The 26,815-nt window shown below is 34.4% G+C and overlaps 1 protein-coding gene across 9 annotated transcripts in view; it reads right to left on the bottom strand.

The window, feature by feature from the left end:
• Positions 1-26,815, bottom strand: part of tns1b (tensin 1b) — a 395,112-nt gene that overhangs the window by 164,062 nt on the left and 204,235 nt on the right. For all 9 annotated transcript variants that reach the window (XM_062067553.1, XM_062067556.1, XM_062067557.1 and 6 more), the window contains one exon: positions 12,952-12,990. In XM_062067553.1, coding sequence (XP_061923537.1) covers positions 12,952-12,990 — 39 coding nt within the window. The remainder of the gene's footprint in view (positions 1-12,951; positions 12,991-26,815) is intronic.

Below are 26,815 nucleotides of genomic sequence, written 5' to 3'. Positions count from 1 at the left end.
GGACTTGTGCACAAAGAACGTGTACAGTGCAGTGTTTCCCATAAACTGCTAACATACCTGTGGCGGTATAGGCGTGGCTATGGGCGTGGTCACCATGACATCATCGAGTAATTTGCATAATTTACTACAATGATATGATTTTCTCTAAAAAGGTTAAAAAAATGTATACTTACTAATTAATAATAACAGTTTTGTTTTAAACGTCCATCCATCCATCCATCCATTTTACAATATAATTACAACACTTTGTGTACATATTTATATACAGATTTGAACAATAAGTTATTCACTGAAATATATTTATTAATCGTGGTTCTTACAAAAAATATATCTTATAAAATATGAAAGCTAAAATGTCTCTTAAAGCTCTGCCCCTTTAATTAGTGCATACTAAATAATTTAACTTTAGCCTACTACTACAACCATATTATTTACCAGCAAAAAAAAAAATATATATATATTTTTTTTTTTTTTTTTACATAAATTAATACAATCATGTGTGCTTACAGACTGTATCCCTGCAGACTGTATTGATCTATATTGATATATAATGTATATATTATGTTTTTATGTTGATTTCATAAAAATAAAAAAAATAAAAAAAATAAAAAAGTTTTTTGTTTTTTGGGGTTTTTTTAAAATTTCTTGTGCGGCCCGGTACCAATCGGTCCCGGTGGTTGGGGACCACTGGTTTAATGCATCCAGCGGGGCATCACAACAAAATTGGGCATAATAATGTGTTAATTCCACGACTGTATATATCGGTTTCGGTTGATATCGGAATCGGTAATTAAGAGTTGTACAATATCGGAATATCGGATACCGGCAAAAAAGGGGACGAAGCAAAACGGTCACCTTTAAGCGCAACAATGACTCAAAGCATACATCAATTTGAATGAACATGCGTTGAACACTCTCATAATATTCTACTTCTGAAATTATCGATGGTGCTTTTTTATGACTTCAAAAACGTTGGGTGAGTTCACTTATTCATGTAAAAACCTTCCTTTCATCTTAAGTATATAAAAATATATATTTTTTTTAACACTTTTATACTTTTACTGATCATCCCTGGATTTTTTTAAAACCGTCATTGCTCAAAAAATAATAAAGAATGAAAATCAATGTTAGGAATTATTGACCTATTTAAGGTTCTAATTACTTCACATCAAATATTACTCTGTGAAATATGACTTAATATTTCGTGTTTTTGCCATTAAAAACATTTAGTCAGTCTACCCCAGGGCAGCTGTGGCTACGAAAGTAGCTTACCACCACCAGGTGTGAATGAATGATGGGTTTTTAACATGTAAAGCGACTTTGGGTACTTAGAAAAGCGCTATATAAATCCCAGGTATTATTATTATTATTATTATTATTTTCTGTGACAAAAAAGGGCTTAAAACAAACAAAAAAGGGAAAACATATATTTAAAACTTAAAATTGACATAGTTAAGCCTCCAATGACTTCACATCAAATATTACTCTTTTAAATATTTTTTAATTAAAATATTACTTAATATTTTGTGTTTTTGCCATTAAAACAACATTTTCTGTGACAAAAAGGGCTTTGATATAAACAAAAAAAGGAAAGAAAAAAATATATAAAAACTTATAATTGACATATTTAAGGCTCCAACTACTTCACATCAAATATTACTCTGTGAAATATGACTTAATATTTCGTGTTTTTGACATTAAAAACATTTTCTGTGACAAAAAGGGCTTAAAACAAACAAAAAAAGGGAAAAAAAATATTTAAAACTTAAAATTGACATATTTAAGCCTCCATTGACTTCACATCAAATATTACTCTTTTAAATAATTTTTAACTAAAATATTACTTCATATTTTGTGTTTTTGCCATTACAACAACATTTTCTGTGACAAAAAGGGCTTTGATACAAACAAAAAAAAGAAAGACAAAAATATATAAAAACTTATTATTGACATATTTAAGGCTCCAATTACTTCACATCAAATATTACTCTTTAAAATATTTTTTAACTAAAATATGACTTAATATTTTGTGTTTTTGCCATTAAAAACTAAATTTTCTGTGACATAAAGGGCTTAAAACAAACAAAAAAAGGAAAGAAAAAAATATATAATAACAAATATTACTCTTTAAAAAAAAAAATAACTAAAATATTACTTAATATTTTGTGATTTTGCCATTAAAAACACAATTTTCTGTGACAAAAAGGGCCTTGAAACAAACAAAATAAGGAAAGAAAAAAATATATAAAAACGTATAATTGACATATTTAAGGCTCCAATTACTTCACATCAAATATTACTCTTTTAAATATTAATTAACTAAAATATGACTTAATATTTTGTGTTTTTGCCATTAAAAACTAAATTTTCTGTGACAAAAAGGGCTTAAAACAAACAAAAAAAAGGAAAAAAATATATTTAAAACTCAAAATTGACATATTTAAGCCTCTGATGAGTTCACATCAAATATTACTCTTTTAAATATTTTTTAACTGAAATATTACTTAATATTTTGTGTTTTTGCCATTAAAAACTACATTTTCTGTGACATAAAGGGCTTAAAACAAACAAAAAAAGGAAAGAAAAAATATATAAAAACTTATAATTGATATATTTAGGCTCCAATTACTTCACATAAAATATTATTCATTTAAATATTTTTAAACTAAAATATGACTTAATATTTTGTGTTTTTCCCATTAAAAACTAAATTTTCTGTGACATAAAGGGCTTAAAACAAAACAAAAAAGGAAAGAAAAAATATATAAACACGTATAATTTACATATTTAAGGCTCCAATTACTTCACATCAAATATTACTCTTTTTTTTAAAAAAAATTACTAAAATATTACTTAATATTTTGTGATTTTGCCATTAAAAACTAAATTTTCTGTGACAAAAAGGGCTTTGAAACAAACAAAAAAAAAGGAAAGAAAAAAATATACAAAAACTTGTAATTGACATATTTAAGGCTCCAATTACTTCACATCAAATATTACTCTTTGAAATATTTTTAAACTAAAATATGACTTAATATTTTGTGTTTTTCCCATTGAAAACAACATTTTCTGTGACAAAAAGGGCTTAAAACAAACAAAAAAAGGAAAGAAAAAAATATATAAAAACAGTTGTGACCAAAGGCGACCGTTCTGCCCTCGGAACACGAGTTTCTGCTCTTCCCTTCCCACGGAGTACACTCCAGAGACGCAGAGACACGTTTGACCAGGAATTTAAACATGTCAGCGTTAGTTATGAGCCAGATTGCGCTGCAAATCATGGAAGGCCTGGTTGCTGCTTGTATAGTCAAAGTAAATCATGTATATCAAGGAAAAATCTACGGTTTTAAACACGGATCGCATCTCGATCATCTTTGCCCTGGAGTTACTCGTTACTTGTGTAGGCTTTGGTCGCGTTCCAGCGTAACACAATACCGATAAAAAAAAACGAGTGACGTAAGTGTTATAACTTTTATTTGTGTGTGAATGTGTATTTATTAGAGAGTCTTTGAATATAGAATAGAATAGAAAGTACTTTATTGATCCCTGGGGTAAATTCAGCACCACAGTTCGCTCACAATAAACAATAAACACTTAGGTATTTTTTACATGTCAATATTATACATACAATCCATTATACAGCATTATTCACATGTGAATAATATAAATACAGTCTATTATACAGCATTATTCACATGTGAATAAAATAAATACAGTCTATTATACAGCATTATTCACATGTGAATAACAAATACGGTCTATTACACAGCATTATTCATATGTGAATAACATAAATACGGTGTATTATACAGCATTATTCACATGTGAATAATATAAATACAGTCTTTTATACAGCATTATTCACATGTGAATAAAAAATATGGTCTATTACACAGCACTATTCATATGTGAATAGCATAAATACGGTCTATTATACAGCATTATTCACATGTGAATAAAATAAATAAAGTCTATTATAAAGCATTATTTACATGTGAATACCGTAATATAGATACAGTCTATTATACAGAATTATTCACAAGTGAATAATATAAATACAGTCTATTATACAGCATTATTCACATGTGAATAACAAATACGGTCTATTACACAGCATTATTCATATGTGAATAACATAAATACGGTCTATTATACAGCATTATTCACATGTGAATAATATAAATACAGTCTATTATACAGCATTCATGACATGTGAATAACAAATACGGTCTATTACACAGCATTATTCATATGTGAATAACATAAATACGGTCTATTATTCAGCATTATTCACATGTGAATAATATAAATACAGTCTATTATACAGCATTATTCACATGTGAATACCGTAATATAAATACAGTCTATTATACAGCATTATTCACATGTGAATAATATAAATACAGTCTATTATACAGCATTATTCACATGTGAATAACATAAATACAGTCTATTATACAGCATTATTCACATGTGAATAATATAAATACAGTCTATTATACAGCATTATTCACATGTGAATAATATAAATACATTATACATTTAAGTACAGTTAAAAGGAACGTATGCATTATTCCAGTGTTTCATTATTTTTAATCAATTTTGGATGAGTACATATAATACTTTACATGCATATTGTGTGGATTTGATGCATATTCTTCTAAATACACACAATTACAGACTGGAAGTTGTTATCACTTCGCATCGTGGGTTTTATGCTGCCGATTCCGATCATCCATGAGTGAGATCGGACAAAATGAATTACCTGTCAATTTTATGTACAAACCCCAAAAACCAGTGAAGTTGGCACGTTGTGTAGTTCGTAAATAAAAACAGAATACAATGATTTGCAAATCATTTTCAACCTATATTCAATTGAATAGACTGCAAAGGCAAGATACTTAACGTTCGAACTGGAAAACATTGTTATTTTTTGTAAACATTAGCTCATTTGGCATTTGATGCCTGCAACATGTTTAAAAAAATCTGGCACAAGTGGCAAAAAAGGTTGAGAAAGTTGAGGAATGCTTCCGCAAGCAAAGGCTTGTGTGTTGTAATCGTGGTAGACTTGGTAATAAACACAGCAGATGACTATTTTTGGACAAATTGGGAATCACAACCTTATTTTTGAAGCTGAATATACGGAGGATGACCCACTGGTTCTAGAAGCCAGCACGAAGAAAGGGTGAGATGTTGGAGCAGACGGAAGCCCGAGAGAGTGAGGTGAAAGTGACTCGAAGCTGAAAAATGTGGAACGTGGTGCCATGCTATTTCGACATAAATGGAGTGCTTACCCCAAATAAACCAGAAAAAGTTAATGATTAAGTTTTTCAGTTCGAACATTAAATATCTCGTCTTTGCAGTCTATTCAATTGAATATAAGTTGAAAAGGATTTGCAAATCATTGTATTTTGTTTGTATTTACGAATTACACAACGTGCCAACTTCACTGGTTTTGTAGTTCTGGTAAGTGCTGTTGACAGTTTAACAACACAATCAACACAATATTTGAACTACTTTCTACTTTTCTTTTATGTCATACAATTGTTTGGAAAAAACTAAGTCAGTTGTACACAATAACTCAAAGAAAAGAAAAATACCAGTATCTACAACTCGTTTAATTATTAATTTATTTAATTATAAGTTGTTTTTTGCCCTCAAAGTTCTCCTGAGTCCAGGGATTTTTTTTCCCATGAGTTTGTTAACATTAACAAAATAAAAAATATATTTTTTTAGAGAAGTGACGTATGCGAAATACCCAAGCCTTTTGAACGGCTCTATTAAGTGGACTAAGAGAGCCAATTCCCAATTAGCACATGCAAAATTAGCACCGGCAATCACCCCCTCTGCACGTGTGTGCAACCCGACTAGGAAATGAGTCATACACTGTAAAAAAAGAAATTAGCACAATTTACGGTAAAGTAACAGCAGCTGTGGTTGCCAGGAATTCACCCCAAAAAAATTAACTCACAATGTATAGGACATTACAGTATGTTGATGTCCAATCTGTTAATTTTATAGTTTTTGCTTACTTTAAATTACTATGAAAAAAAATTATGAAAAAAAATTATATATTGTTAACTTATGTATAAAAAAAAAATACAGAATTTACCGTAAAATACTGGCAGATGTGGTTGCCAGGAATTTACCATAAAACAAATGAAGGCCAATTTTAGTGTTGCAAATCAGCCTATCCCCAGGTGCATGTCTTTGAAGGTGGGAGGAAGCCAGAGTACCCGGAGAGAACCCACACAGTCACGGGGGGGAACATGCATACTACACACAGAAAGACTCTTAGCCCGGGGAATTAAACCCAGGACCTCTTCACTGTGAGGCACGAGCATTAACCACTGGTCCACCGTGCATTCCTGTCATCAATACTAGTATCTGCAAAAAGCTTGTGTTTCTAAGACATGTGAGGACCCAGCAACATTCAGAATAGTTATAAACAGAGCAATTGAGAGCAATTGAGGAGACACAAACATGACACGGAACAATCTAAAAGTAGTGAGACAAAAATGAATATTATCAACAACAGCATCAATATTAGTAACAATTTCAACATAGCAGTGATTAAAAATCCCTCATTGATATTATCATTACAAACATTAATAAATAAAAAAATGCAAAAAATGAACAATAGTGTCACAGTGGCTTACACTTGCATCACATCTCATAAAGTAAATGTCTAATGATAATGTCAATGAGGGATTTTTAATCACTGCTATGTTGAAATTGTAACTAATATTGATACTGTTGTTCACAATATTCATTTTTGTTTCACTACTTTTGGTTTGTTCTGTGTCATGTTTGTGTCTCCTCTCAATTGCTCTGTTTATTGCAGTTCTGAGTGTTGCTGGGTCGGGTTTGGTTTTGGAATTGGATTGCATTGTTATGGTATTGCTGTGTATTGTTTTGTTGGATTGATTAATTTAAAAAAAAAAAATAAAAAAATAAAAAATTATTTTTAAAAAAAACCCAAAAAAAATCGATTTTTTAAAAATGAGAATCGATTCTGAATCGCACAACGTGAGAATCGCGATTCGAATTCGAATCGATGTTTTCCCACACCCCTAATATATATATATATATATATATATATATATATATATATATATATATATATATATACATATATATATATATATATTTATATATATATATATATATATATATATATATACACATACATATATATGTGCATACATACATATATACATATGTATATATATATATATATATATATATATATATATATATATATATATATATATATATATATATATATATATATATATATATATATAAACATACATATATATATATGCATACATATATATATATATATATATATATATATATATATATATATATATATATATATATATATATATATATATATATATATATATATATATATATATATATATATATATATATATATATATATATATATATATACATATTCCGAGCGCGATGATGTCACGTTATAGATGGGAAAATGCATTTTTACACAATATTATTTGCCTGAGTGGCTAGGAGACACCGAGAGTAACAAGCAGTAGAAAATGGATTAGAAAGGACAGATTAAAAAAATAAATTATAACTACTTTTTTTTTTTTTTTTTTTTAATTGGGACTTCCCGCGGCCCGGATTTTGGACGCTGGCGAGCCAGATCCGGCCCGCGGGCCATAGTTTGGGGACCGCTGGTCTGCACAGTTTTCATATGTTGGTGTTGTTCATTGCTAAATGCATTTCCCCAGATTCTAAAGTACCTTTTCCCCCTTTATCTACCCAGGAATGTCCCATTTAGATTAAAAATCCCCTTTGCCATGGAGTCCTGCCACCCACATTCACACACCACTGTGTGTGGCACTGGGAGCGAGGTGAGTGAAGTGCCTTGCCCAAGGACACAACAACATCGTCTCGGATGGCGGGAGACGGATTCGCACCAAGAACCCCTCGAGTTTCTGAACGGGCACTGAGCCACACCACCCCGACTGAACAATCCCCAGTGAGCCATAGTTGTGTGTCTCGCCAAAAGAAAAAAATTGTTAGAAAATAGATTTTATTGTGGTTGTAAAGATTCATTTTTTTAAAAATGTTTATTGCCCGGGAATGTCAGGATTGACAACAGGCTTTTTCCATTCTCCAAAAGCACTTTTTTCCCTTCTTGGATAAACGCTGCAATCAGTCTGCACTTTACCTGAGAAGGGCACTAAATCGTGTCAGACATTCTTGATATGCAAGCGTTTGAGGGGAACTGGCACACCTTAGGAACATCTGTTTCTGCAAAAAACTTGCATGCCGACATGTCCGCATACACAAATCTACTTTGTCTGGATGGTGGTACAACTCCCACGCCCTCGCCAACAAAGTACTGTACACCCTTGTAGCTTTAGAGGTATAGTGGCTTGTCACCAAGATGTATCGCTCACCTTTATGTGAGGAGATTAGGAACTAACCTGTACTTTCTTTCACCTTTTTAGATGCATGTTGACCTAATGACGCATTGACGCCATATACAGCACATATACACTACCGTTCAAAAGTTCGGGGTCACATTGAAATGTCCTTATTTTTTAAGGAAAAGAACTGTACTTTTCAATGAAGATAACTTTAAACTAGTCTTAACTTTAAAGAAATACACTCTATACATTGCTAATGTGGTAAATGACTATTCTAGCTGCAAATGATTGGTTTTTGGTGCAATATCTACATAGGTGTATAGAGGCCCATTTCCAGCAACTATCACTCCAGTGTTCTAATGGTACAATGTGTTTGCTCATTGGCTCAGAAGGCTAATTGATTATTAGAAAACCCTTGTGCAATCATGTTCACACATCTGAAAACAGTTTAGCTCGTTACAGAAGCTACAAAACTGACCTTCCTTTGAGCAGGTTGAGTTTCTGGAGCATCACATTTGTGGGGTCAATTAAACGCTCAAAATGGCCACAAAAAGAGAACTTTCATCTGAAACTCGACAGTCTATTCTTGTTCTTAGAAATGAAGGCTATCCCACAAAATTGTTTGGTTGACCCCAAACTTTTGAACGGTTGTGTACATTTATCAGGTGAGTGGGTATCTTTGTGCAAGTAATAACACAAGAAAGTGGCAAAAGACAGCATGATAATTCGGATTAAGAGAAGTTTAAAGGGGAACTGCACTTTTTGGGGAATTTTGCCTATCATTTACAATCATTCGGATACAAGAACACGTTTTTTAAAAATAATTTTAAAGATGATTAAAAAAACGCTTGCAAGACCGTTGTAACCTTCAAACACTCTAGAACAGGGGTGTCAAATTTGTTTTTATTGAGGGCCACATAGCAGTTATGGTTGCCCTCAGAGAGCCGCTTTTAACAATGAGTAATATATGAATATAAATGTATATATAGTACAGGCCAAAAGTTTGAACACATCTTCTCCTCATTCAATGGGTTTTCTTTATTTTCATGACTATTTACATTGTAGATTGTCACTGAAGGCATCAAAACTATGAATGTTCATGTGGAGTTATGTAGGTGAAATAACTGAAAACATGTTTTATATTGTAGTTTCTTCAAAATAGCCACCCTTTGCTCTAATCACTGCTTTGCACACTCTTGACATTCTCTCGAGGAGCTTCAAGCACATCTGTGAAGTGAAAACCATTTCAGGTGACTACCTCTTGAAGCTCATTGAGAGAATGCCAGGAGTGTGCACAAAAGTAATCAGAGCAAAGGGTACACTCGAATATAAAACATGTTTTCAGTTATTTCAACTTTTTTTGTTAAGTACATAACTCCACATGTGTTCATTCATAGTTGTGATGCCTTCAGGGACAATCTACAATGTAAATAGTCATGAAAATAAAGAAAACACATTGTATGAGGAAAAGGTGTGTCCAAACTTTTGGCCTGTACTGTATATAATACATTAACAATATTTTTTACATAAGCTTAAAAAAAAAAATAATAATAATAATAACAACTTACTTTAAAAACTGGCAGCTCAGTCACCGGAATTTTACAGTAAAACAGTGGGTTTTTTAGAGCATATAAAAAAATAGAATGGAATGGAGAAACAATACCACTGATTTTAGCTGTAAAATTTAAGCAACAGAACTGCCAGTCGCCCCCCCCCCGGTAAAATCGTGTTGTCTTAATGTTTTTTTCGTTTGTTTTTTAATTTTTTAGTATCTTACTGTATATGGGGAAAAAAACAGTACCGAAGTTGATTTTACGGTAAAAAAAAAACTCAGTCGGCGGAATTTAACCGTAAAATCTATTGTCAATTTTAAAGTCTGCAATTTGATTGATAATTTTTTTTAAAATCATAAGATATTTAAGTACAGTAGTTATCTTTACATTAACAAATAATATTTTTGAAATACATGTTAATATAATATCTTGATTTTGATAATATTGAATTTGAAAAGATACGCAATGCATGCGGTACATCATTTTTAATGTCAAAAGGGAAAGAAGAAATATATTTAGTAAGAAAAGATTAAGCATTTTATTAACGCATATTATTTCCAGGCTTTCGCGGGCCACATTAAAAAAAAAGTGGTGGGCCAGATTTGGCCCCCGGGCCTTGAGTTTGACACTTGAGGTCCAAAACAACTTCAAATCCCTCCATCAATGTTTTATATACACACTGCAAGTCAATATATAGTGTAGTAACAGACATGTAATATATATAATATTTACCATATTTTGGTTATTTTAAGCAACATACTACTGACTTCCAGCAACAAATATGTGTTCCTACTTCCGGAAACAAAGGTTTGTGTGTTGTAATCCTGGCAGACTTGGTAATAAACACCGAAGATGACTAGTTTTGGATGAATCGGGATTCACAGCCTTTTCTTTTTGAAGCTGAATATACGGAGGATGACCTACCTGTTCTAGAAGCGAGAATTACTATTGCAGTAAAACCTGAATATATATATATATATATATATATATATATATATATATATATATATATATATATATATATATATATATATATATATATATATATATATATATATATATATATATATATATATATATATATATATATATATATATAAGTTGACATACACTTGTAAAGAACATAATGTCATGGCTGTCTTGAGTTTCCAATCATTTCTACAACTCTTATTTTTTTGTGATAGAGTGATTGGAGCACATACTTGTTGGTCACAAAAAACATTCATGAAGTTTGGTTCTTTTATGAATTTATTATGGTTCTACTGAAAATGTGACCAAATCTGCTGGGTCAAAAGTATACATACAGCAATGTTAATATTTGGTTACATGTCCCTTGGCAAGTTTCACTGCAATAAGGCGCTTTTGGTAGCCATCCACAAGCTTCTGGCAAGCTTCTGGTTGCATTTTTGACCACTCCTCTTGACCAAATTGGTGGAGTTTAGCTATATTTGTTTGGTTTTCTGACATTAACTTGTTTCTTCAGCATTGTCCACACGTTTAAGTCAGGACTTTGGGAAGGCCATTCTAAAACCTTAATTCTAGCCTGATTTAGCCATTCCTTTACCACTTTTGACATGTGTTTGGGGTCATTGTCCTGTTGGAACACCCAACTGCGCCCAAGACCCAACTTCCGGGCTGATGATTTTAGGTTGTCCTGAAGAATTTGGAGGTACCGGGTAATCCTCCTTTTTCATTGTCCCATTTACTCTCTGTAAAGCACCAGTTCCATTGGCAGCAAAATAGGCCCAGAGCATAATACTACCACCACCATGCTTGACTGTAGGAGTAGTGTTCCTGGGATTAAAGGCCTCACCCTTTCTCCTGCAAACATATTGCTGGGTATTGTGGCCAAACAGCTCAATTTTTGTTTCATCTGACACCACATGGACAAAGATAAGACCTTCTGGAGGAAAGTTATATGATCAATTCATAAAAGAACCAACAAGTATGTGCTCCAATCACTCTATCACAAAAAAATAAGAGTTGTAGAGATGATTGGAAACTCAAGACAGCCATGACATTATGTTCTTTACATTTTTTTTTAACAACGCATGTAAAAAATATATAATAATCAAATGCATAGGCATGTATTATACATGTATACATTTATATTGATATAGTTAGAAGCGGACCGTAACTGCGATGTGGCCCTCAATGAAAACAAGTTAGACAAGCCTGTATTACAAGAACGAAAAACCTTTTGGCCTTCGGATCTTTGCCAGCAATGAAGTGACATCAATAAACACTTGAAGTGAATAATTATGATATGATAAGTGTTTTAAACGTGACGTTTCTCTCACGCTCTGTGTTAAGGTAAACATTCTACAATGAAACTCCGACCAAACAACGTCTTCACGCAGAAAGACATCTATGTTCTAGTACTTTGTGCAAAAGGATAATAACATGTTCTTATATCATTACATCACCGTCTTTGCATGAAACCTAAGAGAAGTACGAGAGCAAAGTGCGGGTTGGTGGGGACGGGGGGGTTATTTGCGTAGGGTTTGTCAAGCCTCCAAAACCATTAAAATACAAAACATGCAAGAAAGAGGGTAAGCAACCCGTATCCAAAACCCAACGCAGAGACTGATTACCAAAAAAGGCAAGAAGGCAAGGATGTTTGGATTCGTCTTGAAATACACTTCATACTCAGACTACATCAGACTTGTTCAGACCAAAGGATGTCATCATATTATACGGCCCATTCCCGGAATCCAATGTACTGACCAACCAACATTTGGCTCTAAGAACATTTCCAACATTTAAAAAAAAAAAGCAGTTCTGTGTTCTGGCGAGCATGCAACTGAACAAACTATTGGCAAAGGTGAATTTCTCCCCATTTAAAGACATTTTTCAAGAAAATATCAGTTTTTCAGTAGAATGATGATGATCTAAAATAGCACATTAACGGCCTTGTTTATTGCCACTGTTAGAATGGCTGTAATAGCACGTAGTCCCCTGAGGACGTCCGATTAAAAGACGGTGTTACTCACCAGCTCATAGTTTGTTGCCGGAACACAAGAGGAAGAGACCTAAAAGACAAAAGAGGAGTTTGTCAGAAAAAAGTGCAACTTAGTATGAATTTCATTGACAACTTTTAAAATGTGGACATTTAGCCAGGGGAGCCAAATCCGAAATTTAGCTTAAAACCTGGGGGGGGGAAGATTTTTTGCAGAAAATTCCTAAAAAGACTAGAGTGCACCTGTTGTCTAGAGCAGGGGTGTCCAAACTGCGGGAATTTGACCCGCAAACCGACACAAGTTCGATAAACAATGACAGGAAGCGGCGTATTCGTATCACGTACAAATAGCCAGGGGTCTGGTAGCTACCATTTTGTCACTATTTGGTGGTAAACAAAATTACCTCCACCCTTTATTATACTTGCTACACAGGCAGCACACCATTTACTTATATGACCCAATACAAACAACCTTCTCTGGTCATGGTGCAGGAAAAAAAACTAAGAATTAACCAACAGACAAAGCAAACAAACATGGTCAAACATAACACGACCTGTTCATTGACCATTGTGGATATTATAAAATACGTCCAATCAAAATAAAAAAATAAAAAATCACACCCATTTAAATCCATTACAAGGAATGGTGGGAAAAAATGCAAAATGCTCTCTCCACACTTATCCATTTTTGCCGCATTTTAGCTGCTTAATTCATATATATATACATATATATATCTATAGTCGAGGTTTCTGTGGTTTATCCGTTATACAGTGCTCAATACCGGGGTACAGCGGAATATACGTTAGGTCAGGAAAAAAGACAGAGGCTATTTCATCCCTACAAGCCTGTTTCGCAGGTTTCCCCGCTCTTCAGGGGATTTAAAATATTTCTGTGGTTTATCCGTTATACAGTGCTCAATACGGGGACAGAGCGGAGTATACGTGAAATCAAAAAAAAAAACAGAGGCTATTTCATCCCTACAAGCCTGTTTCGCAGGTTTCCCTGCTCTTCAAGGGATTGAAAAGGTTTCTGTGGTTTATCCGTTATACAGTGCTCAAAACCGGGGTAGAGCGGAATATACGTGAGGTCAGGAAAAATATATATACATATAAACATATATACATACACATACATACATACATATACATATATACATACATACACACATATATATGTGTATATATATATACACTACCGTTCAAAAGTTTGAGGTCACCCAAACAATTTTATGGAATAGCCTTCATTTCTAAGAACAAGAATAGACTGTCGAGTTTCAGATGAAAGTTCTCTTTTTCTGGCCATTTTGAGCGTTTAATTGACCCCACAAATGTGATGCTCCAGAAACTCAATCTGCTCAAAAGAAGGTCAGTTTTGTAGCTTCTGTAACGAGCTAAACTGTTTTCAGATGTGTGAACATGATTGCACAAGGGTTTTCTAATCATCAATTAGCCTTCTGAGCCAATGAGCAAACACATTGTACCATTAGAACACTGGAGTGATAGTTGCTGGAAATGGGCCTCTATACACCTATGTAGATATTGCACCAAAAACCAGACATTTGCAGCTAGAATAGTCATTTACCACATTAGCAATGTATAGAGTGTATTTCTTTAAAGTTAAGACTAGTTTAAAGTTATCTTCATTGAAAAGTACAGTGCTTTTCCTTCAAAAATAAGGACATTTCAATGTGACCCCAAACTTTTGAACGGGTGTGTATATATATATATATATATATATATATATATATATATATATATATATATATATATGTATATATATATATATATATATATATATATATATATATATACAGTATATATATGCAAGTCATCAGAATAAGGTAATACATAAGCTTCTTGTCTTCATGAAAGAAGGGAATCTATGTGTTAAACATGTTATTAAACACATTTAACATGTGAACAAAAAACATCAAAGAAGGTAGACTGATTTAAAATAGCCCTTAAACACAAGGTGAGACAATCAATGCAAACAAGCCGCAGGTGAGGAGAGAAGCGATCAGAGATTAAAGCTACAGAAAGCAGAATACAAAAAAAACAGGAAATGGAAACAAAATAACAGCGCAAAACAGGAAGTAAATCCAAAAAAACACCAGAAAACACCCATGAACTAAACAAAGAACGACCTGATGAAACAGGTTTTAACAATGTACATGCTTTATTATGGAGAACTTTGCTTTAATATACAAACCTTCTTTTTTTTATTAAACAAGTTCAATAACCAATTCAGTAAATGTGTGTCCAAGTTAAAGGAAACGGCAGGCTGTCTTCTTTTAATAGACTTATTACAATCTTTGCAAGCTGTGTAACAATTGCTGTGGTCTGGAGCAACATAGCACACAAACAACTATCAGAAATCCAGGCAATATTACATACAGATAATGTGTCATGAGACATGCAAAACTAAATTATATACCTCAAATATACCTACAAACGAGGCATACTGATGCAATATGTACATACAGCTAGCCTCAATAGCATGTTAGCATCAATTAGCTTGCAGTCAGCATACTTGCCAACCCTCCCGTTTTTACCGGGAGACTCCCGGTATTCAGCGCCTCTCCCGATAACTTCCCGGCAGAAATTTTCTCCCGACAAACTCCCGGTATTCAGCCGGAGCTGGAGGCCACGCCCCCTCCAGCTCAATGCGGACCTGAGTGGGGACAGCCTGTTCTCACGTCGGCTTTCCCACAATATAAACAGCTTGCCTGCCCAATGACGTCAGAACTGTAGAATGATCGAGGGCGAGTTCTTGGTTTCTTATGTGGGTTTATTGTTAGGCAGTTTCATTAACGTCCTCCCAGCGCGGTAACAACACACAACAACAGCAGTCACGTTTAGTCTACCGTAAAGCAGTTTGTCTGCTGTAAACAGCAATGTTGTGACACTCTTAAACAGGACAATACTGCCATCTACTGGATAGCCTCCAGAACACTGAAATTCAAGTATTTATTTTATTTGTATGTATAATAAAATAAATATATATATATATATATATATATATATATATATATATATATATATATATATATATATATATATATATATATATATATATATATATATATATATATATATATACATATATATATATATATATATATATATATATATATAGCTAGAATTCACTGAAAGTCAAGTATTTCATACATATATATGTATATATATTTATATATATATATATATATATATATATATATATATATCATACATACATATATATATATATATATATATATATATATATATATATATATATATATATATATATATATATCATACATATATATATATATATATATATATACTATACATATATATATATATATATATATATATATACATATATATATATATATATATATATATATATGTATAATATATATATATATATATATATATATATATATATATATATATATATATATATATATATATATATATATATATATATATATATATATATATATATATATGAAATACTTGAGTTGGTGAATTCTACCTTAAATATATTCCCCTCTTAACCACGCCCCCGCCCAACCCCCGACCACGCCCCCCACCCCCACCCCCCGGTATCGGAGGTATCAAGGTTGGCAAGTATGGCAGTCAGGCACTGACCAAATATGCCTGATTAGCACTCCAACAAGTCAATAACATCGACAAAGCTCCCCTTTGTGCATTCGCGCACAGCATAAAACATTTGGTGGACAGAACGAGAAGATTTGACATGTAAACAAACTGTTGCGTCACAGTCCACACTACGGTGAGTTCAAGAACCGCCGAAATTAGTATGACAAAAACGATGTTCAGCAAATACTCTCATCAGTGAAGCATACACACAAACATGTTACACAGTGAGCTTTCTAACAATTGGGAAGGTTTGTGTCCTCAAACAAAAAACATATTAAAACAAAAACATTATTTTTCCCCCCCGTCTTTTTCCATTTTCAATCCTTTTTTTTTTCAGGGCGGCACTAAAGAGCCACTTTTACTTGAGTACCACACTGCAGACCCACGTTGGACACAATTGGGTAGCGAAATTCCCTTTGGGCAATGTCAACCACAACTACTAGAAGAGTGCACATAACTATCACCCGTCCCACTAAAAATAATTTAGAGTAACCTAAGAAGAAGGCTTTAAAAGAAAGCCATCCATGGTGTTAAAAATAAAAGTGTGTGAAATGACAATGTTTCAAAGTTGCACTGACCACAGTATGATTATAGGACAAGGGAACATTCTGTACAGCACCGCTACCGAGCTGATTCTTTTCAAGGGAAACTGGGATCCTTCACTCTTTGAGACCGACGCTAGTTTGACTTCAGTTACTTATGGAGCGGATATCAGTGACTTCAAGCAAGGGAGAGACGTCCCCCGATAGAACCCATGATCTGTTGAAGGATCAGGAATAATCCGATTAACATCCTTTGCCATAATCATGATGTAAGATGGAACTCGGGACAAAAACAGGAAGTGTGCAGGGATAATGGTCTCGAACAGGAGACACAAACGATGACAATTAAGACAAATAGGATAGCACTATTGATATTTCCTTCCTGGAAAAATCTGCCCCTGCACTTTGTCTTTACATTTTTTTTTTTTTTTAATAAGGTCATTTAGATTTTTTTTGCTGTCTTTATGTACAGCAGGGGTGTCCAAAGTGCGGCCCGGGGGCCATTTGCGGTCCGCAGCTAATTGTTTACCGGCCCGCCACACATTCTGGAAATGCTATTGCAAAATTGATAATATTGCAAAAATGAAAAAAAAACATTTAAAAAAATGTGGAATGAGGTGAAATCTAACTAGAAAAAGTTGCAATGTTGACACAAAGCTGCCATGCAGGCTGTTTTTTTTTATTTTGTCTATTTTTATTTTTATTTTTTTGCCATTGCTCAAAAAAAAAAATCAAAAAAAAAAAATCAATGTTATAATGAATTATTGACCTATTCAAGACTCCAATTATTTAAAATAGTTCACTTTAAAATGTTTTATGTGGAAAATATTGAATATATTGTGTGGTTGCCATATACAAATATCAACATTTTCTTTGACAAAAGAGCATAAAACAAACAAAATAATAGTTCAAACGTAAAAAGACCTATTCAAGGCTCCAATTATTTAAAATATTTCACTTTAAAATGTTTTATGTGGAAAATATTGAATATATTGTGTGGTTGCCATATACAAATATCAACGTTTTCTTTGACAAAAGAGCATAAAACAAACAAAATAATAGTTCAAACGTAAAATCGACAGATATATCTGAAGTTGATCTCGTAACTTAAGTGTTGAAAGTAAAACAAATAATAACAAAAATGTATCACTTTATGAGTGGGGCACCTTTTGGATCCCAAATATATTTAATGGGATTTTATTCATCTTTTCACTGTGATTACTCAAAAAAAAAAAAATTTAAAATCAATGGTGTCCTGCATTATTGATCTTTTTAAGGCTCTAATTACTTCACATCAAACATTGCTTTCGGAATGTTTTTGGCAGTGGGGGAAATACTGCATATTTCAGTTTTATTATAAAAAACTAAGTTGTCTTTGACAGGAAAGGCTTTTTTTTTAACTTAATATCAACCTGAAGTTGATATACTGTAGAGATTTACTGTAAGCGTTAAATAAATTAAAAAAAATACTCATTTAACTTTTTTTTAACAAATTTTAACATTTTAATACTTGAGACCCTTTATGGTCCCCGGGAGCCCTAAAGGTAAAAAAAAAAAAAAATCCATATATTTTGTTATGGTTTTGAAAATGAAAAATATCAAATTGGCCCCCGCATGCTTTAATTTTCCCATGTGTGGCCCTCAGTGGAAAAAGTGTGGACACCCCTGATGTACAGTTCAATACACTTTGCCAGCGAAACATCAAACACAGGCCACTGGCCTATTATTAACGTACATTTCGGACTATAAGACGTGACTTAATAGACAAGAGTTTGTGGATTTTGTGGGTAATACATCTGAACAAATGAGGATTGAATGTGGAATTCCACAATGTTCGGTTTTGGGACCAAAATTGTTTATTCTATATATTAATGATATATGTGGGGTATCAAAGTTATTGAAATTTGTATTACCGTATTTTTCGGACTATAAGTCGCAGTTTTTTTCATAGTTTGGCCGGGGGTGCGACTTATACTCAGGAGCGACTTATGTGTGAAATTATTAGCACATTACCGTAAAATATCAAATAATATTATTTAGCTCATTCACGTAAGAGACTAGACGTATAAGATTTCATGGGATTTAGCGATTAGGAGTGACAGATTGTTTGGTTTGTTCTAAGATGGACTGATACAAAGTGGAAAAGTGTTCTGTGGTCTGACGAGTCCACATTTCAAATTGTTTTTGGAAACTGTGGACGTCGTGTTCTCCGGAACAAAGAGGAAAAGAACCATCCGGATTGTCATAGGCGCAAAGTGTAAAAGCCAGCATCTGTGATGGTATGGGGGTGTATTAGTGCCTAAGACATGGGTAACTTACACATCTGTGAAGGCGCCATTAATGCTGAAAGGTACATACAGGTTTTGGAGCAACATATGTTGCCATCCAAGCAACGTTACCATGGACGCCCCTGCTTATTTCAGCAAATAATGCCAAGCCACGTGTTACATCATTGAAAATGTGTGGCGCATTATGAAGCCTAAAATACCACAACGGGGACCGTTGAACAACTTAAGCTGTACATCAAGCAAGAATGGGAAAGAATTCCACCTGAGAAGCTTCAAAAATGTGTCTCCTCAGTTCCCAAACGTTTACTGAGTGTTGTTAAAAGGAAAGGCCATGTAACACAGTGGTGAACATGCCCTTTCCCAACTACTTCGGCACGTGTTGCAGCCATGAAATTCTAAGTTAATTATTATTTGGAAGAAAAAAAAATTACGTTTATGAGTTTGAACATCAAATATCTTGTCTTTGTAGTGCATTCAATTGAATATGGGTTGAAAAGGATTTACAAATCATTGTATTCCGTTTATATTTACATCTAACACAATTTCCCAACTCATATGGAAACGGGGTTTGTAAACCGTCCCACCTGTGAGGTCTGTAGGAGTGTTTTCATGCATATTTGTACACGCTATCGTAATGTAATGTAATGAATTTGGTGTCATTAGAATTAGCTAGTATGCTAACACTTTTACATGTGTCTGTGTTAGTATTATTGACTTACAATGGCATTATTTTTGTATTGTTTTAGTGTCACACAGTTCTTAGTAAATTCATAATCTATGCGACATTTTGACCAAAGAACCACCATTACATGTTAAGTGTTTTACATTTAGAAAATAATAATAATAAATGATAAATGGGTTATACTTGTATAGCGCTTTGCAAGGCGCTAACCAGCAGCCATCAGGAGCAAGGGTGAAGTGTCTTGCCCAAGGACACAACAGACGTGACTAGGATGGTGGAAGGTGGGGATTGAACCCCAGTAACCAGCAACCCTCCGATTGCTGGCACGGCCACTCTACCAACTTCGCCACGCTGTAATATGACTCCTTTAATGCGCCCTATAATCGGTGCGCCTTATATATGAAAACAGATCAAAAATAGACCATTCATCGGCAGTGCGCTTTATAGTCCGGTGCGCCCATGGTTCATTTTTGATACCGTATTGAGTAGGGATGATGTTTGAAACCGGTTCTCCCGGTTGTTCGATAAGAAAAGAACCGATTCCATGGACTCGAATCCCTTTTTGAGAACCGGGTCCCGTTATTGAGGCCACTATAGTAAAGAAAAAGAGTTGGTTCTTTATTCGAATCCCTGGGAACGAATCCCCTCTTCAAGCTGCAGCGCCAATTCCAGTGATAGTGCTGGTGAGTAACTAACGTTAACTGTTGCCGGTTAATTTCCATATCTGCTCACTCGTAGCCTTTAGGCTAAAATAACGTTACCTCATGTGTCAATCCAGGATTGCAGTATTGTTAGCTAAACTAATGTTACCTAAGCATAGTCAGTGGCTAACGGTAACGTTAACTTTAGCCTTTTTGTATGTGTCTGATAACATTAACGTTATCTTGTAGCCTACACCAGTGGTCCCCAACCACCAGGCCGCGGCCCGGTACCGGTCCGTGGATCGATTGGTACCGGGCCGCACAAGAAATAAAAAAAAATTATTTATTTATTTATTTATTCATTTTTTAACTTAAATCAACATAAAAAAACACAAGATACACTTACAATTAGTGCACCAACCCAAAAAACCTCCCTCCCCCATTTATACTCATTCACACTCATTCGCACAAAAGGGTTGTTTCTTTCTGTTATTATCTTTCTGGTTCCTACATTATATATCAATATAGATCAGGGGTCAGCAACCTTTTTGAAACCAAGAGCTACTTCTTGGGTACTGATTAATGCGAAGGGCTACCAGTTTGATACACACTTAAATAAATTGCCAGAAATAGCCAATTTGCTCAATTTACCTTTAACTCTATGTTATTATTAATAATTAATGATATTTACACTTAATTGAACGGTTTAAAAGAGGAGAAAACACGAAAAAAATGACAATTAAATTTTGAAACATAGTTTATCTTCAATTTCGACTCTTTAAAATTCAAAATTCAACCGGAAAAAAGAAGAAAAAAAGTAGCTCATTCGAATCTTTTTGAAAAAATTTAAAAAATAATTTATGGAACATCATTAGTAATTTTTCCTGATTAAGATTAATTTCAAAATTTTTATGACATGTTTTAAATAGGTTAAAATCCAATCTACACTTTGTTAGAATATATAACAAATTGGACCAAGCTAGACAAATCATTATTTCTTCTAGATTTTCCAGAATTTTTTTTGTAAAAGAAATTCAAAGGACTTTGAAATAAGATTTACATTTGATTCTACAGATTTTCTAGATTTGCCAGAATATTTTTTTTGAATTTTAATCATAATAAGTTTGAAGAAATATTTCACAAATATTCTTCGTCGAAAAAAATGAAATATTAAATTGATGATATTAAATTAAAATGTATTTATTATTCTTTACAATAAAAATAAAAAAATTACTTGAACATTGATTTACATTGTCAGGAAAGAAGAGGAAGGAATTTAAAAGGTAAAAAGGTATATATGTTTAAAAATCCTAAAATCTTTTTTAAGGTTGTATTTTTTCTCTAAAATTGTCTTTCTGAAAGTTATAAGAAGCAAAGTAAAAAAATGTATGAATTTATTTAAACAAGTGAAGACCAAGTCTTTAAAATATTTTCTTGGATTTTCAAATTCTATTTGAGTTTTGTCTCTCTTAGAATTAAAAATGTCAGGCAAAGCGAGACCAGCTTGCTAGTAAATAAATACAATTTAAAAAATAGAGGCTGCTATTTGAGCTATTTTTAGAACAGGCCAGCGGGCTACTCATCTGGTCCTTACGGGCTACCTGGTGCCCGCGGGCACCGCGTTGGTGACCCCTGATATAGATCAATACAGTCTGCAGAGATACAGTCCGTAAGCACACATGATTGTATTTTTTTATGACAAAAAAAAATAAAATACCATACCATGGGTAACAACAGTCAATATTTATTTATTTTAATTTTATTTTTTTAGGGGGGTAACAACACTCAATATTTATTTTTATTTTTTCTTATAAAATAAAAGTGAGCTTTTGTTAAACCAAATATTGTGTTTTTTTTCCATATACAACAACCTATCTGGATTCGATAAGAGAATCAATAAGGAATTGGTTCGATAAGAGGATTCGATAATGGGCTCAAACTCGATAATTTCTTACCAAACATCATCCCTAGTATTGAGTATTTTGAATCGTGAGCCCTACAGTATATAATATTGTGAGCTGACTATGTTGTTACACAACGATGCATTTTTCATACTTTAGACAAGTATGGAGTTTTATGGCTTTTTGTGGCTAATAGGAGAGATTAGACCTCTGGGGTTATCGCAACTGATGACCTTTGACAGCACTTTACATTTTTCTACTGCAACCTTCTTTATCCGAGACAAATTACAAGGCCTTGAGATCTGGTTTGTGTTAGTGCGGTTCGACCACTTTTTACAGACACTATATTGCCAAAAGTATTTGGCCACCCATCCAAATGATGAGAATCAGGTGTCGTAATCACTTGGCCCGGTGTATCAAATCAAGCACTCAGTCATGGAGACTGTTTCTACAAACATTTGTGAAAGAATGGGCCTCTCCCAGTTATTTCCAGCGTGGAACTGTCATAGAATGCCACTTGTGCAACAAATACAGTCGTGAAATTTCCTCGCTTCTAAATATTCCAAAGTCAACTTTATTATAAGAAAAGTGAAGAGTTTGGGAACAACAGCAACTCAGCCACCAAGTGGTAGGCCACCGTAAACTGACAGAGAGGGGTCAACGGACGCTGAAGCGCATACTGCAAAGACTTTCTGCACAGTCAGTTGCTACAGAGCTCCAAACTTCATGTGACCTTCCATTTAGCCCACGTACAGTACGCAGAGAGCTTGACGGAATGGGTTTCCATGGCCGTGCAGCTGCATCCAAGCCATACATCACCAAGTGCAATGCAAAGCGTGGGATGCAGTGGTGTAAAGCAGTGGTCCCCAACTTTTTTTGCACCACGGACCGGTTTGACGTAGGCATTATTTTCAGGGAGCGGCCAGATTAATACAGCAAAAATAAGTGCATGAAAATACAACTGACTAGAACGCTGAATTACTGTTTCTTTGCAATGAGATGCAGATGGAAATCAGTTATTGGCTACAATCTGTCACATTTATATGTTGGTTAATGTGCATTGTCACAAAGTTATAACAATCATAACTTCCAATGAGGAGTCTTATTGTACATCTATAAACAAGCTTGTTGGTGTGGCCAAAGTTAAGTAGCAGAAAATTAGACTTAGACTTACTTGTCATTCAAATTTGAACTTTACAACAGTGGTCTCCAACCTTTTTTGCACCAGGGACTGATTTAATGTAGGCATTATTTACAGGGGCCGGCTTTCCACATGTGCCAGATAAAAATACATGAAAAATAGGTGCATGAAAAATACAACTCCCTATAACACTGATTTAGTGGGAGTCCTGGGCCTGTTTCTTTGCAATGAGATGCAGATGGAAATCAGCCTTTGGCTACAATCTCTCACATTTATATTTTATATGTTCATTAATGTGCATCGTATCATGTCACAAAGCTATAACAAATGGCAACTTCCTATGAGGAGTGTTATTGTACATCTAAAACAAGCTTATTGGTGTGTCTAGTGCAGGGGTGGGCAATTAATTTTTACCGGGGGCCGCATAAGCAACCCGAGCACTGCTGGAGGGCCACATCGACAATATTTCAATTCAATTTTGCTCAATATTATTTTTGATATATACCATAAGATAAATAATAATATTAATAATAATAATAATAATAATACTTTCATATAACCTAACTTAACTTTATACCAAAAGCACTGCTTTGGAAATCATTTGTACCCCTTTCAGAGATCACATTTAGTTCCCCTTAAACATCCTCATGTTGCACAATGAAATGTAAGCATAGGATGAAGTGTGCATTCCTGTAACTTTCTCTAGTAACAGCATTCCATTATTAATATAAATAAATTAACATTAATAATAAATGACAGTAAAATAAGCACACGTATGACTGAGGAGTCATAGTGTAACTTTGTGTGGTGTTTGAGTTGTCCGACTTTTTGTGTGGCCATAAACGCACCAGTGGTTTAGTGGTATGCGTGTTGGTGACAGATGACAAGTTGGTTTTGGCCTGGTTTGTACGGCAGAAAATGACTAGATTTTCGAGATAGGAGTGTTTTACTCATGTTTTTGGTGTGGTTATGGCTGAATATAAACAGTTTTGCTCAATAAAGTGATCGATATAATTCCTGTCCTCGAAGCATCTCGATAGACGTTACAATAATTGAACGGTGTTCAATTGAACGGTGTTGACAAACACCATTAGGGCCGCTTGTTGTCACTGTCACTCAAAGTTGCATTGCAAAATTACACAGAATAAATGTGTTTATTTTGTTTAGAATTCAGATGGGATTTGATTTGGTGCGCGGCATATATTTGCTGTGCGCAGAGGACGCTTAAGCAGTGCGCAATTGCGCAGGCGCGCACCTTAGAGGGAACGTTGCTTGGCAGTCCATGTCTTGTTGAAAACACGCCATTCGTCATCAACTTTTCACTTTATGGCGTCTCGGGTGTAAAACGTGCATCACTTGTCGCTGTGCACCTTCATCCACAGGTTACACACAGACATACGCCCATAAATAACACTTTTCAAAATAAAAGCAGCACAGTTGTATTGCACGCACGACATAGATGTTTTTTCAACTTTATTTTGTAATTTGTGATTGCAGCTGTTCACATTCACTCACAATCACGCACGCGCATACTGTACGTCCACACGGAAGTAATACAAATAACGCTTTTCAAAACAAAAGCAGCACCGTTGTATTGCACACTCGACATAGATACTTTTTAAAATTTATTTTGTAATTTATGATTGGCCTCACGCGGGCCGGACAGGGACGCACAAAGGGCCGGATGTGGCCCGCGGGCCGCAGAATGCCCAGGTCTGGTCTAGTGGGACAATCGAAAGTTAAGTCGGAGAAAATGCAGTCCTTTATAAATTATTTAATGTTTCTCTGCGGCCCGGTAGCAAAATGCATCACGGATCGGTCCGGGGTTGGGGACCACTGCTTTACAGTACAAATAAGAACGACATTTTGTCGCATTAGCTCGTTGTAGTGCAGGATAAAAGAGCAATAATGTGCAGATATAAATAAATAGATTACTGTACAGATAAATATATTGCACTTTTTCATATGCATCAAAATGCAGTCCGTTGAAAATTATTTCATGTTTCTCTGAGGCCAGGTAGCAAATGCCTCACGGACCGGTGGTTGGGGACCGCTGGTGTAAAGCACTTCGCCACTGGACTCTAGAGCAGTGGAGACGCCTTCTCTGGACTGATGAGTCACGCTTTTCCATCTGGCAATATGATGGACCAGTCTGGGTTTGGAGGTTGCCAGGAGAACGCTACATTTCCGACTGCATTGTGCAGAGTGTGAAATTTGGTGGAGGAGGAATTATGGTGTGGGGTTGTTTTTCAAGAGTTGGGCTTGGCCCCTTTGTCATGATCCATGGGCCGGATCATGTTTTGTTTAGTTATGATCTGTTAGTTTTGGACTCCCTGAGTTCCTGTTTTGTGCACTTCTGGGTTTGTTTTGGTTACCATGGGTACTAATTGGTTTCACCTGCCTCTGATTAGTGTTCGGCACGTTCACCTGCTGCCGAGCACTAATCAGAGAGCTATTTATTCCCCTCTCTCGCCACACTCGTTCTGGCTTCTTTGTTTACCAAGTTACGTTGGTTATTCCTGTGATTCTTGATTCTTGTTCCTGCGCTAAGCTTGGCCATAGCTTCCCATGCTATCGGCTCGCTTTTCTGTTTATTCTTGTTTCTGTCTGCTTGTATCTACGGCTGTATGATTTATGAGAAATAAATCATCTCCTACCGTCACGCTTTCGTCCGGAGTTGTCCGTTCTGCATCTGGGAGGAACGACCCCGCATAAAGTTGCGACCCCAACGTGACACCCTTAGTTCCAGTGAAAGGAACTTTGAATGCTCCAGGATACTAAAACATTTTGGACAATTCCATGGGATGGCACTTCAAGTTCATATGTGAGTAAAGGCAGGCGGCCAAATACTTTTGGCAATATAGTGTGTAACAAACCGAAAGAAAAGATTTGGTCCCACGTGGACACACTGACCCTCAGTCCAAGTTTAAGACTGAACGGTCCTCTTTGGATCGTCTCAAAATATTCCAAAGTGACTGTTTGGTTCCCAAGTTCCTCCCCTATCAAGACGTAGATAAACCATGCAGTAACTTGAGTGAGGGCATGGAATGTGACT

Source organism: Entelurus aequoreus, linkage group LG13, assembly GCF_033978785.1.
Source record: "Entelurus aequoreus isolate RoL-2023_Sb linkage group LG13, RoL_Eaeq_v1.1, whole genome shotgun sequence".
Classification (NCBI taxonomy): Eukaryota; Metazoa; Chordata; class Actinopteri; order Syngnathiformes; family Syngnathidae; genus Entelurus; species Entelurus aequoreus.
Note: the sequence above shows the minus strand (reverse complement) of the source record. Positions and strands in the feature narration are given on the sequence as shown.